Source organism: Caretta caretta, chromosome 6 (assembly GCF_965140235.1).
Source record: "Caretta caretta isolate rCarCar2 chromosome 6, rCarCar1.hap1, whole genome shotgun sequence".
In the NCBI taxonomy this organism is placed as follows: Eukaryota; Metazoa; Chordata; order Testudines; family Cheloniidae; genus Caretta; species Caretta caretta.
The window spans coordinates 24,612,103-24,629,071 of NC_134211.1; the positions used below are offsets into that span (position 1 = coordinate 24,612,103).

At 44.2% G+C, this 16,969-nt stretch overlaps 1 protein-coding gene across 1 annotated transcript in view; it reads right to left on the minus strand.

The window, feature by feature from the left end:
• The window catches only part of IGF2 (insulin like growth factor 2), a 34,469-nt gene that overhangs the window by 14,254 nt on the left and 3,246 nt on the right, over positions 1 to 16,969 (minus strand). The window contains exon 2 of the mRNA XM_048854726.2: positions 5,972 to 6,134. Within this exon, the coding sequence (XP_048710683.1) occupies positions 5,972 to 6,134 (163 nt within the window). The remainder of the gene's footprint in view (positions 1 to 5,971; positions 6,135 to 16,969) is intronic.

The following is a 16,969-nucleotide window of genomic DNA, read 5'->3' on the forward strand; positions in this document are numbered from 1 at the left end:
GGTGTCAGACTCTTGGCCCTGCACCCCTCATTCTAATGCCTCTGAGCCTAAATCACCATCATCCTGCTCATAGTGCAGTCACTCACACTGGTGCAAAAAGCTTCCTGGTCAGAACGATAGCCTTCAATGCTGCCTTTGCATCACTGCGTTGGACTGTAGAAGGGTCTGGGTAGCAGCAAGTCGGAGCCTTTCTCAGAAACATTCACACAGAGTTTGGTGTTTTGACATCCAACTCATTTTAGAGAGCTGGTTTTCTGCCACTCTCTCCTTTCATCAGCCTCAGAGGAAAATCTTCACAAGTGCCTTGCTCAAATACAAACAGTCCAAAAGTCCTGCAAGATCACTTAACCTCTAGGACCAGATCCTCAGCTGGTATAAATTGGCAAAAGTTCCACTGATCTACACCAGTGGAGGACCTGGCTACAAAGGGAGAGGTTTATACTACGTTGTGAGAGGGTCATAGGAGTTTTCATTGCAAAATGTTTTCAGCGTGTCTCTCCCCAAATTTCCTCCTGAAATGATTTGATGGAGGGAAAAAAAATCACATATTTGGTACCAGCTGAAGGAGGATGTGCATTCTTCGCATGTCTCAGAACTGTTGTTTCCCCACTTTTCTCCGCTACCGCAAAACACCTTTGCATCCTCTTTCACTAAATACAGAAATGGAGAGGAGCTGAAGCAGAATCCCAGATCAAAATATTCCTTCAACCCTTATCGCCTGGGGGGTGCACAAGATCTAGGTTTAAATATTACGGTTTTAGCTCATTTCCATGCAGAATAGAGAGAAACAACATCTCCACTGGCCCACCCCCTTAAACCAGTGGTTTTCAACCTTTTTTCATTTGCGGACCCCTAGAAAATTTTAAATGGAGGTGCAGGCCCCTTGGAAATTTTAGACATAGTTGGCAGAGTCCTCAGACCACAGGTTGAAAACCACTGGCTTAAACCAAAGAAAAAACCCCACACCCTTTAGATATAAGGCCTGGAATTAGGCGTGCGCCCAGAAGAACTGTTGCCTTTGGACTATTCCTGCAGGTCTCATTCATGTGTGAATTCCATTTAAACATCAGTGGGCTTTCTCACAGAGTTTTCTTCAGGAGTAAGGGCTACAGGATTGGGACCCTGGGGAGCAGCAAGTACATACTCTCCATTTCCGTTTATCGCTGTTGGGCGACGGTAGCATCCGGGCCCTGTCGTACTGGGTTGCTACATAGACAATGCCAATCCCTGTCCCACAGAGCTTACAAGAGAAACCATACCAGACAAAGCAAAAAAGTATTTTCAAAAGTTCAAAACTTTTTTATGGTTTCTATAAAAAGAGATGATTTCTCTCATCTATCCCGTCCCCTCAGTTGCCAGCACCAGCACTGACTCAGAGTGTCATCCTTGTGTACTAACAACCCAGCAGAAATGGTCCTCTGGTAATTAACTAGGCACCGCCATTAAAGTTAGTTTCAACACCGACAATCTCCATGATCGTTTGTATTTCTTTTAGAGCTGCAGTTCTTGGGAGTCATGATTAATATTTATTATTTGTAATGCGATGGTAGCTAGGAGCCCCCAGGCATGGACCAAGACCCATTTTGCTAGGCGCTGTGCAAATACACAACAAAGAGATGGACCCTGCCCCAAAGACCTTGCAATCTAAGTAATCTCCCCTTTCATGTCATTCATAAATTTCTTGATCTTGTGCAGAAGAGCTTGAAAATGTGAGTCCTAAAGACTCCGAATCCAGAGGGCATATAAAAAAGAACCCAATGCATATTTTTAAGATAATCTCATTATTTATGAACACCTGAGGCTGGGAATTCTGATTCTCCCAAGTGAATTTAATTTTTAGTCCCCTACACTGTGTACTTCCGGTGTACTTCCCTGCTTCACCAGATAAATACATTGACCCAGCTCTCCATTGCTTTGCACCTTGTATTGTCAATGACACCAGTCTAAAGTGGGTATAAAGTGTTGCCATTCTGATCTGATGGGATCTTGCATCCACCAGGCACTGGTGCAAATGGCAACACCACAGTGCAGAGCAATGGAGAATCAAGCCCAGGATGTTCGAGAGGTGCTCAGACACTACAGCAACCAGGGCTAATGGAGGCACCTAAATGCAACAGTGCTATGCCTCCCAGCGATGCCTGCCTAGTGCTTTAGTTTTAATTGACTTTTTTAAATTATTTCCTTTCATACTGATGTATAGCAGTGGGTTCCTATGAAAATCCCAGTGCTGGAAGAGAAGCGATGCATGAAATAAGTCAAAACGTTTTAATGTTTAGACCTTTCTCTGATGGATGCAGGAGGAGTTCAGCAGTGTGTGTGGGGCCAGATTATCCAACAGGTTCACCTCCCCTGTATGCATGCAAATGCTGTGCTTAATTTGTGCCAGGGCTTGCCAGAGCTCAGCCCCAGCACCTCTAGGCTTGGCAGTTTGTAGCCCCGGCACTACTGGGCTTGCCGCATCAGTTATGGAAGTAAAAAAAAAAATTGCTTGAACCCCGGCACCTAATTGCTTGAGCCCCGGCACCTCTTTCACTACAAATTAAGCACTGTTTAAATGGCATGCTGAGCAGCCAGCGTTCTCAATGAGAGCTGCTCGGTGCTAAGCAGTTATGAAAAATCTGGCCCCAGTTTTGAAAAGTAAAGCCAGAATTTTCCGAATACTCAGTTCAGCACAATGAGCAGGAGATAAACTAAAGAGAAAGTTCCTTAGATCATTAGGGTACATTCTAATTCAGATACCACTGAGGGCTTTTTCAGAGCTAATAAGCATGTTTCTATGCTATGCTCCTCTGTGCCCAGTGTCTCAGTATAGTGACATGTTCCCATGACTTGCAAGGTGTAATTTGATTTACATTGCAGGTCCTATGAAGCACCCCTTGTTAGGTGGTAAAGGATTAACATGGGCTTGGGCTGGTTTTATTTCCTCTCCCTGGGCACAGGGACCCTTCAGAAAAATCGAGAGAAGAAAAGAGTATTTGCCACTTGGCATGAAGCTGCTTATCTGCCTTCAAAAGTGTTTTTATTTTGGACTGGAAGAAAGGGTTACTTGAGGTGAAAGGAGGTCCGTATGTCAGCAAAACAAAAGCCCCATTCCCTTTCCTCCCCAGAGAGGGGGAGGGGAGAAAGACGCCCAAAAGGAGAGAGACAGACACTCAACTATATATAGACAGAGAGGAAGAGGTGTTAGACCCAGACAGAGCTATCCTCTTCACAATTGGCTAGTACAGCAAGTCTCTGGTCCTATAGTCTCAGCAGAATTTTGGCATGTGGTCTGTTGACAGAAGGAAACGTGGAAGGCAGAAGATGAGAACAGAAAGAGTAGCTAGAACTGCAAACTCTTGCAGCTAAGCTAAGCAACAGAAAGGAAGTGCTCCAAACCAGCTTCCAGAACTGTAGCCCCTGGAGCACTTGCTAGTGGTCAGCAGAAAAGTAGCTGGTGACATGGTGACAGTTTATGATCAGCTGCTCAATCACACCAGTACAGCTAAAAATTCTTAGTAGCATTCTTAATATTACACTGCTGTGCCACTGGGATGGCCAATCGAGGGACAGTGCACCACACTGTGTCCAGTTCTGGGTATTGTGTCCAGTTCTGGGCACCACATTTCAGGAAAGATGTGGACAAATTGGAGAAAGTCCAGAGAACAGCAACAAAAAATGATTAAAGGTCTAGAAAACATGACCTATGAGGGAAGATTGAAAAAATTGGGTTTGTTTAGTCTGGAAAAGAAAAGACTAAGAGGGGACATGATAATTTTCAAGTACATAAAAGGTGGTTACAAGGAGGAGGGAGAAGAATTGTTCTTCTTAACGTCTTGAGGATAGGACAAGAAGCAATGGGCTTAAATTGCTAAAAGAGAGGTTTAGGTTGGACATTAGGAAAAACTACCTGTCAGGGTGGTTAAACACTGGAATAAACTGCCTAGGGAGGTTGTGGAATCTCAATCAGTGGAGATTTTTAAGAGCAGGTTAGAACACCTTTCAGGGATGGTCTCTAGAGAATACTTAGCCCCGCCTTGAGTGCAGGGGACTGGAGTAGACAACCTCTCGAGGTCCCTTCCAGTTCTATGACACTATGATTCTATACCACCATGAATTGTAGGTGATGGGTCCAGGAGACAATCTCAATGTGGTTTGCACTATGAAAGTTTTGGAACCTCCTTCTGCTCCTGTGAGATGAGGCAAAACAACAGAACTGATGCGACATCAGTTGTGCTGAACCAAACCTCAAAGTTCAGACCAAAACACTTTGGGGGTGGAAATTCAAAGCTGAGATTTGGGTTCTTTTCTAAATGTAGCCATTCCCCTTCCCCCTGAAAACTGAGATCTAGATATCAATAAATCCTATACAGTTGGTTACCAATTGAGATTGAGAATTGCCACTAATTAGCCTAAGTCAGATGGGTGGTAAGGGAGGGGAGAATTTATAACAGGGACTGCATTTGCTATCTATCTTCACCTCTCCTGGCCATCTTCCTACAAATTATACTTGTCTTTCAGTGTTACTCCTGTAATTAGATTAAAGCAGTTCAGTCAGCAAGCGAATAGCAAGATGGAATTATTCTTTAACTGGGGGAGGGAGAAATAGTGTCCTTTGATTGAAATGCCTCAACAAGACTCTTGCGACAAATTCAGGGTGCAGCTCTACTGAAACCAGTGGAGCTGCATCCTCACTGCAGAAATGAATTTGCCCAACGTAAGGGATGAAGTGTGACTCTGTCTACATGAGGAAAATGGCCGGGTGCTAACCACAGTATGTTCATCCTTCCTCTCCTTTCCCTCCTATACCTCACAGTTGTTGAATCTTTTAGCTGCTAGTATAAACGGGACAAAACAATGTGATATTGTGACGGAAAGCGTGATGTGATTGGGTCTCTACCATATTTCCAGGAACGCCGCCGAAGACATTTTTGCCCTGTATGCCGGCAGATAACCAATTTTTTTTTGACACCAGTGATAGAGCAACAGGTTGGGAAAGGACTGTTAACTACTATTTTCAGCAGTGGGTCATTATCCATGCTTGGGGCCTTTGAAATTCACTGGGAGTGGCTTGAAACAGACAAATGCAGACAACCAGAGCTGCACAGATAAAAAAGGAAAAATGAGCATTTCCTCTGAAATCAATTTATGTTATTATTGGCAGCTTTTGTCCGTAAGCTGCAGGTAAAACTGTAAGCAGAATGCCTAATTGGATGTGTGTGTCTGGGTGTATGTACAAGCTTTCACACGTGCAGGGCACAGACTGAGCATGCAGTAATAAGAAAATGGCTTGGGAAAATCGTTATGGCAATTGCATTCTTGCACCGGTGTGATCAACTTCCCAGCAATCTCCCTGCTCCACCTCGGATATGGGAGTTTTCCGCCCAGCGAATACTCCTAGCATAACGGGCAGCTTCCTTTTGACACTTCTGGCACAGCCACATGCATGAAAAATAAGGGCTTCCGCCGGTATGGTAGAATCTTCATCACACTTGGGGCCCGATTCCCCTGTCTCGCTCCTTGGGTAGTCGCTTATATCAGTGCAAAATGGGAGTAAGGTGACATAAAAGAGGGCATAGATTCTCTACTCTCTTGCACGTGTCTTATCACAACTGCTAGTGTATTTCCAATAGCCTTCACTTTGTGGGTAGTGCATTGAGCCAGGGTAAGTTATGTTAGATCTAATGCTGGGCACATGGGGGTGTTGATACCAGACTATGGCACCTTCGGTCAGAGAGATCTTTAGAACGAGCTCTGTCTCCCTGGAAATGAACTGAATCCTAGTAGTGTGAGCTGCCCATCAGGGACGTGGGACCAGTGCTCTTAGAAGTCACCTGTTCATCCATAGGGATGAAGAAGCATGTGTGATTGCGTCTGCGCTAATGTGTCTTTGGAGGAGAACATTTCCTGCTGCATGCCCCTCCGGCTTCCCTGATGCCCAAGTAGCCAGTCAATTCAACACAAAAAAAAAAAAAATGCCAGAGCTACTTACTGAAGTAGAAGCCCCTGTCCCCACAGACAAACTGCAGTGTGTCTACTAGTTCCCCACCACAGAGCGTTTCAGCAGTGCCATATGCCGACGTGGAGTCCACCGTGTATGCCAGGAAGGTGAGCGCAAGCAGCAGTATCCGCCTAGAAGCACACATCCTCTGCACCTGAGAGACACAAATTCAAAATGTTAACTATGGTGCAGAACCCCACTTGAGTGTTCTCTAGGCACCAAGCACAACATGCATGTGTGTATGCATAGGAGGGCTTGTGACTGTTTGTGTAAGGAGAAGCACGTGCTCTTTAGCTTATTTGTGAAGCATTCGGACTCTTCTGACAGTGGTTAAAAACATGCAATTGCCAGACAACATTCATCTTGCCACTTGCATACAGCTGGCTCCCACAAAGTAACACCTCCTCTCAGTCACCCAGAGAAGATTCTGCCTCTGAGAGAAGTTCCCAGTTTTGTCACGGCCAAGGACGCACGGTTGCCTTAGTTGCTGCCATCAGATGTATCTTCTCCTTTTTGCTCAGTCAATCTCAGGGGCCAAGCTTTGAATACAATCTTTGGGAGACTAAAGGTGGGGTTACAAAGAGATCCCTTAGAACTGTCATTCTCTTCCTTATGGAAACACAACATTATTCTTTCAGACACCAAAAGTTAGGGCTAAGGCATCATAGGTAGGGCTGTTTTCTATAGCAATAATTTAAACTGTGATTCTGTGGGACTGTTATGTACTATCATTTCTCTATTCAACTCCAGCCATGAACCTCAGTACTGACGTGCTTCATCCCCTTCTATTCCAGTCCCAGGCCTCTGAGCACTGACTGCCAAATGAAAAGGAGTACTTGTGGCACCTTAGAGACTAACCAATTTATTTGAGCATGAGCTTTCGTGAGCTACAGCTCACTTCATCAGTGAGCTGTAGCTCACGAAAGCTCATGCTCAAATAAATTGGTTAGTCTCTAAGGTGCCACAAGTACTCCTTTTCTTTTTGCGAATACAGACTAACACGGCTGTTCCTCTGAAACCTGACTGCCAAATGTGTGTCTGGGAAGGGGGAGTGGGGAAGTTGGTTGTGGTGGTGGTCATGCAGGCCAATAGTCTAGGACTAAACCACCAACTTATCTTACTTTATTTGTGGCCTAAATCAAGATTTGAACCCAGATCTCCAGAAGGTTTAAAGGCCAATGCCTAATGCCCTCCATCACAAAATCTGTACCTCCGATTCCCCTCCCTAGCATGCTAGGGCCTGATTTTGATTCCTCTTGGGTGTGTATGTAACTCCATGAAGTGCTATCACACACCCATGGATGGCCTCAGGCGAGCCCCTTTACCTCAGTGTCCCACTTTCAGCCTCTTTAAAATGGAGCTAATACCACCTCTCAGGAGCGAAGAGGCTAAAATCATGCATGACTGGAGACAGGGATACCTCAGTGATGAGCCCCTCCAGAGAAAACCCTGAAATAAAGCAGCATAGTGAATGTGGCTGCTGAAATCCAGTCAGAACTGCAGGGGGAGAGAATGGCAAGATGGCAAGTAGAATAAGGCAATTTTGAGGTCCACAGTTAGTGAGAGAAAAAATGCTGTATTATCTATGTACTTATGTGGCTCTCATCACCACAGCATCTGAACAACTCTTAATTATTAATGGATTTTATCCAACTTCATGGTTTGATCCCTGTTTTACAGATGGGGAAGAGAGGCATAGGGTAGATAAAGGAGACTTGCCCAGGGTCACAGAGGAAGTCTGTGACTGAGCCAAGAATTGAATTCAAGTCTCCTTTCCAACCCAATAGCCTATCCACAAAGCCATCCTTCCTACCAACTTTCATAGTAGAGTACAGCTCAACCCACCAGTGATAGAAATAATCTGACTTTACCATGGTTACTAGTCCCTTTAGATCATGAAAAATAAAAGGCCACATGGGCCTAGCATGGCGGAGAAATATGAAGGGGAGCCAAGGACTCCTCCAGTAAGTGTCATCTTTTTTCTGTTACAATTTTAATGTTTGATTTCTTTTTAGAGATGGACCTGAACCAGAGCCTCCGCTCAGAACACCCCTGACCTAGTTCTGTAATTCAGGCCTCATATCCATGCCCAACACATGATTTCACTAGCTTGTATGAAGACATGTTATGAAGAAGTAGCAAAGAAAAAGATGCACATCATATCCTCACTTGCAGGTCCAAACAGGGGGCATAAACTGATACGATCTGCCACTGTCCCTTGTAGTCCTGGTTTGTGTTCCCACAAGCCAGTACACTGGGTACTTGTTAGTCTTCCAAACCTGGCAACACTCCTAAAATCCTCCTATTGGAAGATGCTGCAGTTCAGGCCAGATATACAGGCTGGCATGTAAAATTAAAAAGGTTGTAGAGGAGTTTTTAAACTAAGGGCTGGGGGACAACTGACAGGTGCGGAGCAGCACAACATTCGGACAGACACATCTCTTAAGGGAGGATTTATTAAAGGGGATACTCTATATCCTAGTAAGGAGGAGAGGATAGAAGTTGATAAAGTACAGGTAGGAACTGAAGAGAAACAGTCAATCAAAAGAGTTCTATTCAGTTACATCATAGGAAGGCAGACAACTAAATATTGACAAATTTTATAAGTACTTGTGTACAAATGCAAGAAGTCTAAATACTAAGACAGGGTGAGCTTGAGTGCCTGGTATTAAATGAGGATATTGATATCAGGCATCACAGAAACGTGGTGGAACAACAATAATCAATACAACAGAGTAATACCAGGGTACAAAATATATAGGACTGACCCAGTACATTGCACTGTTGGGGGAGTGGCACTATATGTAAGTAAGCATGGAGTTGAATACAGTAAAAATCTTAAATGAATCAAACTGTACCACAGAATCTCTCTGGATAGAAATTCCATGCTTGAGTAATAAGTGTATAGCAATAGGAATATACTGCCAACCACCTGACCATGATGGTGACAGTAATTGTGAATGGTCAGGGAGATTAGAGAGGCTACAAAAACAGAAAACCCAATAATAACGGGGGGATTTCTACTATCCCCATATTGACTGGGAACATGTCATCTCAGGTGCGATCCAGAGATAAAATTTCTAGACACTATTAATGACTGCTTCTTGGAGCAGCTAGTCCTGGACCTTACAAGGCAAGGCAATTCTTGGTTTAATCCTAAATAGTACATAGGATCTGGTCTAAGAGGTGAATACAATTGAATTGCTTGGTAATAGCACATAATTTAATTAAAGTTAACTTCCTTGTAAAGGGGAAATACCAAAGAAACCCGCCACAGTAGCATTTAACTTCAAAATAGGGGAACTACACAGAAATGAGAAGGCCAGTTAAACAGAAATTAAAAGGAACAATCACAAGAATGAAATAGTTGCAAGCTGCATGGATTTAAACCCCCACCCACCCACACCTCCATAATAGAGGCTCCAACTATATGTATGCCACAAATATATTTTAAAAAGTAAGCGGACCAAAAAATTTCCACCATGGCTAAACAGAGTAAAAGAGGCTTTTAAAAATTAGAAGTCAAATCTTACCGAGAAAAACAGAAAAGTGCATAAGCTCTAGCAAGCCTTCACATAACACAAGTACCAGGGGCCACCCAATGTAATTAATAGGCAGCAGGTTTAAAGCAAATATAAGGAAGTCCTTCTTCATACAACACACAGTCAACCTGTGGAACTCATTGCCAGGGGGTTTTGTGAAGGCCAAAAGTATGACTGGGTTCAGTAAAGAATTAGATAAGTTTAGGGAGGATAGGTCCATCAATGGCTAATAGTGAGGGTCAGGGATGCAACCCCCTGCTCTGGGTGTCCCTAAACCTCTGCCTGCCAGAAGCTAGGATTGGACAACAAAGGATAGATCACTCAATAATTGCCCTGTTCTGTTCATTTCCTCTGAAGCATCTGGGGCTGGTCATTGTCAGAGACAGGATACTGAGCTAGATGGACCATTGGTCTAACCTAGTATGGCTGTTCTTATGTTCTGATGACATTTAGAGTCTGACCCTGCACTACTGAGGTCAGTGGGGACTTCAATGGGATCAAGCTCTTAGTCACTTACTGAGGTTTTGGCTTGCACTGCACCTCCATTGAGAAACACGAGGAATATCACTGAGCCATGATTTCATTTTCATACACCCTTCCAAGCTAGAGTGTTTCCTATGAAAAGGCTTTAACCTGATTTAATGGCCTGGGCTGGGAGTCGTGACCAATGCTCCCTGGCATTACCTCGGTACTTCCTGTGCACTTCAGTCATATTCCAGATGTAGCAACTTCATGGTTGTGATCTCTAATTAGCACAATTATCCCATTTTTATGAGGCTTCTGATTGCTTAATGTCCCCTGGGGCTTAAGCTAAGCTTGCAGCTCATCACTAGGGTAGCAGGTGGTATATAGGCAGTGTCATTGCACAAGCAGCTGATATAGGGCTTAAGGACAACCAAATCGTCCCCCACTTCCAATTAACCTCCTGCTCACATGAGCACCATGGTTAACCAAGAAACTTGTCATCAGTTCCCCCTTCCCACCCCCATCCCTATCCCACCACAGTCAGTTCCTCAGAAGGGGATTGCTTAATTTTATGTTTGACCAATCTGGGCAAAAAAACAACCCTCTGCAGAAGGACTAAGATATCGGGCTTTGTCTCTGAATCTTGAAAGAACCCTGATAAAATCCTCTCCCAGACCACAAGCCTGTATACTTTTATCTGCAACATTAGCTAGGGTCACACTTTAAGAACATCTATCAGGCAAGCAAGTGACCCCCCTGCTGCGAGTCAGCACTGTTGGTCTGCTCTGAAAGCTGCCATGCACAGAGAGCTGCCTGTTTCACAACCCAGAAATAAGTCATGTCCAAAACACAAGGGGTAGCTGCTCTGGAACAAAGGTCACTTCCTCTGATCCATCCCTCTCCAAGCAAGCTAGTATCCAGCTACATATTTCCATCCCCATCCTAACCACACAAGGGAACTGATGGGATATTCTGAAGGGAGTAGTGCTAGACCCATCGGTTCCTTTCTGGTACCTCTAGTCTAAACTCATTAGAAGTCCCCTGCCCTGGCAGTGACACCCTCCACCCCAGACAGGTGTCTTGACAGAGAACAGGGAAGAGAGCTCCTTTTCTACCCACCTGTGTGCACTAGCAGAGAAAATAGAGCAGCAAGTAGCCACAGACCCCAGTGGACTAAACACCTTAGGCCAAATGCTTCCATGGAGTTACGCCAGTGATGCATTAGGCCCCAAGTGACCTGTATTCGGCTCTTCCCCTCCTTCCCAGAGCCTTCACCTTAACCAAAGAAGCAGCTGTGGCCTAGTCCCAGGCAGAGCTACCCACAAATGGTTTTTCCCTTAGTCTCCCCATCCCTACCATGTACCATGAGAGAATAAACACATACCGGGAGGGAGAGTTTTTGTCAGCAGTGTAACCTGATACACTCCAGTTCTGTGGAAAAACCTTCAGTTCCTTTGGAAAATGCCAGCACCTCCAGGCTTAAATTACCATTTAAGCTGGGCCCCCAACCCTTCTCCCCATACAGAGTAAACGCATGCCATCAGTTTACTCTCCACCCTAAAAATGACCCACTGACTTAGGTACAGAGCCCCTTTTAAATGCCCTGTATTAAAGGCTCTGAGGACAGAGATGGTACTGATGCTGTAATCTAACCCAATACCGATATGGTCATGTGTGATCCAATGAACTGCCTAGTCTATAACCCCTCCTCTTACTCTGAATGCTGGCTCTTTCCAGACAGACAGGTCTCAGGGTGATTTTTACCTTGCGTGTATTTTTTTCCCCTCCCTTCCACAGAACAATGTAATGAGAAACCAGACAGGCAAGCAAGCAAGCAAAAAGCATATTTACTACCTAGTGCTGCACTTTCTCCTGGTTAAAGTAGCTGCAATCCCACACAGTCCCATAGACCTTTATTTATCCATTTGCCATGTTTATTCTCTGGAATACCCAGCAGGCTTGACTGCATGACAAGTTCTGTATGGGCCTTCTGACCTCTGTGACATTGTCACTTGCAGAGAGTGCCTGGAGGACATTCAATCTGCTCTCTTTCCTCTCCAGTTACATCCCACCCCAATCTGGAAGGGGAGAGGTGTTTCGAGGTCACTTCCACAAGTGTACAAAGCCTATTTTTTTCTGGTTACAAAATCACTTTGCAGGAGGAAGCCTCCTAAATTCCAGTTGGGATACACTGCCTGTTGTTGTCAGAGAGATCTAGGTTCAGTTCCTAGCTCTGCCACAACCTTGCTGCGTGACCTTGGGCGAGTCTCTTAATCTGCCCTTGCCTTAGTTCCCCACTGGGGAAATAGGGATGATACTGCCTTTCTTCCATCCTTTGGCTGTCTTATCTATTTTGACAGTACGCTTTTCAGGGCTGGGACAGTCTCTTACTGTGTGTATAAGATCTAGCACAATGAGGTCTTAGGCACTAATATAATACAAATAGATTAGGGCTGAAAATGGCTGGCAATATTCAACTTACTCAGGAAGTTTTTCTGGCTAAGATGTAAGGTGCACAGCACCATGGCGGGTGGGGGGGGGGGGGTCTTCCCTAGGAAAAAAAAATCAACCCGTTGCACTCTTGTGAAATCAGGTTGGCTCAGCTGTGTGTATAATGCTGTTTCTTCTTGCCTGCACGGACATGAAGTCAAACAGTCCTTAGCAGGGTTAAATTATCCAATAACGTCATTATAATATGATTTTCTCTACACACAGACAAGTAAAACTCCACCAGGTTTAGAAAGCTTGTTGGGCCACAAGCATGTTTTATAGGAGTTTAAATATGGTTATTTTTTTGTAGCGTAGTGTCCCTAGAGTGGCTAGTTTTGCTGTAACATTTGTCTTTGGCACCTCGTTCTCTCCTCAGCTCATTGTAATTTCCCTGCTCATTCAGCGACAACGGCTCCCGCACAATGTTTCCACACTGTGCAGCAGAGGAGCAGTTCCTCTAGTTGTGTGAATCAGTGCCCCAAAGGAAATTGCCGCTGAGGGGGGGGGGGGGGGAGAGAGAGAGAGAGACTGAATATCCCTCTCCCCTCCAGAGAAAGTCGTCCCTCTAAGTCAGGGTCTACCGGAGAAGCAGCGTGGGGAGAAGCCCCTGTACTGGAAAAAAAAAACAACACAAAAGCTGCCTCTTCCAGGCCCACTGCAAGTGGGAGGATGCAAATTATTTCTCTCAGTTGCCCAGGCTGATTGGTCCCTCACCGGTCAAGTAAATCAAACTTAGGATTCCCTTAGATGATAAAAGGCTTCTACCATCTGCTTCCCCAGCACTGTTAGTGAACAAGTGAGGAGCTGAAACAAGACAAGAGCATGAATCCTATTCACCTGCAGCATACCATCTGCCCCACACTGACTCAGGTACAGGGTGACCAAATAGCAAGTGTGAAAAATCAGCACAGTGGTGGGGGGTAATAGACACCTATATAAGAAAAAGCCCCAAATATAGGGACTGTCCCTATAAAATCAGGACATCTGGTTACCCTACTCAGGTGTGTCTATTTACCCTCCACCACATTTCAGAGTGGCTATCTAAAAAGGCTTGTCTGTTTCAGGGATTTTTGCACTGATATAAGCTACACTCATGCAAAGCCCCAGCACAGATGCATTTGCACAGATGCATTTGCACTGGGGCAAAGTGGGGCTGAAACTGGGGCAAGTTTATATAGTAATCTCTTCAGAGAAAGAGGCTGTTTTCACAATGGCTTGCACAGTGGGGCCCTGATCCCTAATTTGGGGCCTCTAAGTGCCACTAAAGTTGTCCCGGTGAAGCTCGTCCATACAGGGTTTTCATCTCTATTATAGCTACATTGGTACAGCTATACCAGTACAAAAAAATATTAATAATTAGGGCTGTCAATTAATCACAGTTAACTCAAGTGATTAACTCAAAACAAATTACCTTGATTAAAAAAGTTATTTGTGATTAATCACAGTTTTAATTTCACTGTTAAACAATTCCAATTTCAATTTATTATAAATATTTTTGAATGTTTTTCTACATTTTTAAATATATTGATTTCAATTACTACACAATGTGAAGTGCATAGTGCTTACTGTTATTATTTTGATTGCGAATATTTTCACTGTAATAAAGATAAAGAAATAGTATTTTTCAATTCACCTCGTACAAGTACTGTAGTGCGATCTCCTTATCGTGAAAGTGCAATAAACAAAATGTATATTTGTTACATAACTGCATTCAAAAATAAAACAAGGTAAAACTTTAGCGCCTACAAGTCCACTCAGTCCTACTTCTTGTTCAGTCAATTGCTAAGACAAGTTTGTTTATATCTACAGGGTCCTACCTGTAATTCCCCACCCTGTAATGCACTTTCATGATAAAGAGATCGCACTACAGTACTTGCATGAGGCGAACTGAAAAATATTATTTCTTTGGTTTATCTTTTTTACAGTGCAAATATCTGTAATCAGAAATAATAGCAAAGTAAGCACTGTGTCCTTTGTGTTGTGTAGTAATTGAAACCAATGTGTTTGAAAACATAGAAAACATCCAAAACTATTTAAATAAATGGTATTCTATTATTGTTTAACAGTGCAATTAAACCTATGACTAATCGCAATTGTTTTAATCATTTGACAACCCTAATAATAATTAGACAAGCCCTGAGCTGTACTCAGATATGCTGAAATAGCAGTCACACCTGTGCTGTGGTATGCCAGCAATAGGTGAGTGTCCCCGTGAAGTTATGCAGGATACCTGCACTCTGCTGTGTCGTGAGCTGAAGCTCGTGGCAGAGCCTCCCTTATTGCTGTTATAGATTTTTTTTTAGCTACGTACAGCACAGTCAGCTGGGTATGTCAGCTCCATTCAAGTGCTGGAGAATAAGAGGCCAACCAAAGGCGCTGTAGCAGAGCTGAGCTGAGAATGCAGAAGTGCCTTGTGTGCGGGTCTGTGCTTAGGCTACTAGACCCCTGTGATGCCTCTCTCCTGTGTGAGCTCCCGGCCAGGCAAATCACCAAACTTCCTGACTGATCCAGTTCCTCCTTTGGTTTGGCCCACTTTAGAGTTTCATTCTACCAGAAGGATCAAATTAGAGAGATGGCCCAATCTACAAGATTGGAGTCAGAGATAGTGGGTCCAATTCTTCCCCTGAGGAAATCGCTTACACTACAGAATGGGTTTGTAAAGCTGCAATTCCCATTTGATAGCATTTCACACCCACTTTGCACTGGTGTAAGTAATTACGCATGTAACAGGGCAAGGGAGAATTAAGCCTAAATTAACAGACATAATGAGTGATGTATTCAACGATATTAGGTAGGAGATTGCCTGGCAGTTACACAGGGACTTCCTGAATCTCAATTACACTATCTCAGGTACTTATGTGCCTTCCCTATTACCATCCTGCTGGGGTGCCTCACAGTCTTTAATGACTTTATCCCCAATGCACCCCTCAGAGATAGGGCAGTTAAACATGGGGAACCAAAGCTCAGTGAGAGTGAGTGATCTGCCCAAAGTCGCACCGGATGTCTGTGGCAAAGCCAGTCTCCCAGATCCCAGGCTGATGCCCAAACCATTGGGAAACGCGTCCTCTCTAAGGGCCCCTTGATACCACTCTGGCAGCATAAACAAGAATGCGGACCCTGATTTTCAGAAATGCTGAGTATCCAGAACTCCAGCTGAAGTCAATGGGAGAATGCAGACACTCAGCACCGTTGAAAGTCAGGCCTTGACTTAATGCACACCCAGGACAGAGGTGCTGTTACCACTCCAGAGACCTGGGAGTGTCTGGAAGTTATAAGAGTGCAGGGGAAGGTGTTTCATCTTAATATTTAGAATGTCACAAGTGTGGGTCTGTTGCGCGAGACCTGCATCCGATGTTACTGTGACTTCTTTGCCATTCTAACACACAAAAAGCCTTCCCTGTATAGGAAGGGGGAGGAACTCAGAGCCCAGTGCCATGTTGGATGGCACAGTGGTATTATGAAGGAGGCCTATGCTATGCATTACTCTGGAAGTGAGTTGCTAGGGAGTGGCTTCAGGGTAACATCAGTAGTTTTCTGAGGACTAATCTTTGTACAACGTGCCAGTGTGTCTCCTAGGAACATGCTTAGTGAGCCCCAGAGCTGCCAGTTCTCATGATATTCGGTGTTTCCTTAAAGCTCTAGGTACTGGAATCATCTGATTGTATGGTTTCAGAGGAACAGCCGTGTTAGTCTGTATTCGCAAAAAGAAAAGGAGTACTTGTGGCACCTTAGAGACTAACCAATTTATTTGAGCATGAGCTTTCGTGAGCTACAGCTCACTTCATCATTGTATGAAACTCTTAGCTTTTATTGTAAAAAAATGAAGTTTCTAGCCCTCATGGTTGAGATGAAAGGTCAGCTCTCAAACACTGGAAGGCAGATAACATGAACCCCAAGTTTGCTAGTTTTAAAAATCACATGATTTAAGCAAATCTCATGATTTGTTGGCACCTGACGCTTGATTGTTATATGCCTGAGGCTGGCAACACTATGTTAGCTCTTACTTTCTTGTGTCTTAAATGGGAAATGTGCTCCCTCCGTGCCCCACTCTGGGAGGGGGGTTCCCTCCATACCCTCAGCTCCCTCTGTCCCACACTGGGAGATTGAGGGGATCTCTCTGTACAGTAGGTGTTAGCTACAATAGTCTTTGCTGGGGAAACTATGTGGGGGGCCGGGGGGAATCAAACTAGAAAAAGGTGAAACGGGTACTCAGTATTATTTACTCGGGAGTGTATTGCACAAACTTTGGTATGCAGCCCAGAAATATTTGATTTATTGCATTAAAAAGGGAAATGCAATCTTGCTTAACTCTTCTAAAGACAGCTGGCAGAATCTGGAGAAGGGATTTCAAAGTCAGTGTTAGTAGCCTCATTTAACTTTTTTCTGATTTACTCCAGGTTTTGGAAGCAAATACAGCAAAGCAAGTGGAACGATAAAGAGAGAAGAGTTAAGCCGTTTAATCAGAAATTGTGGTGATTGGAGTTTTCTGGCA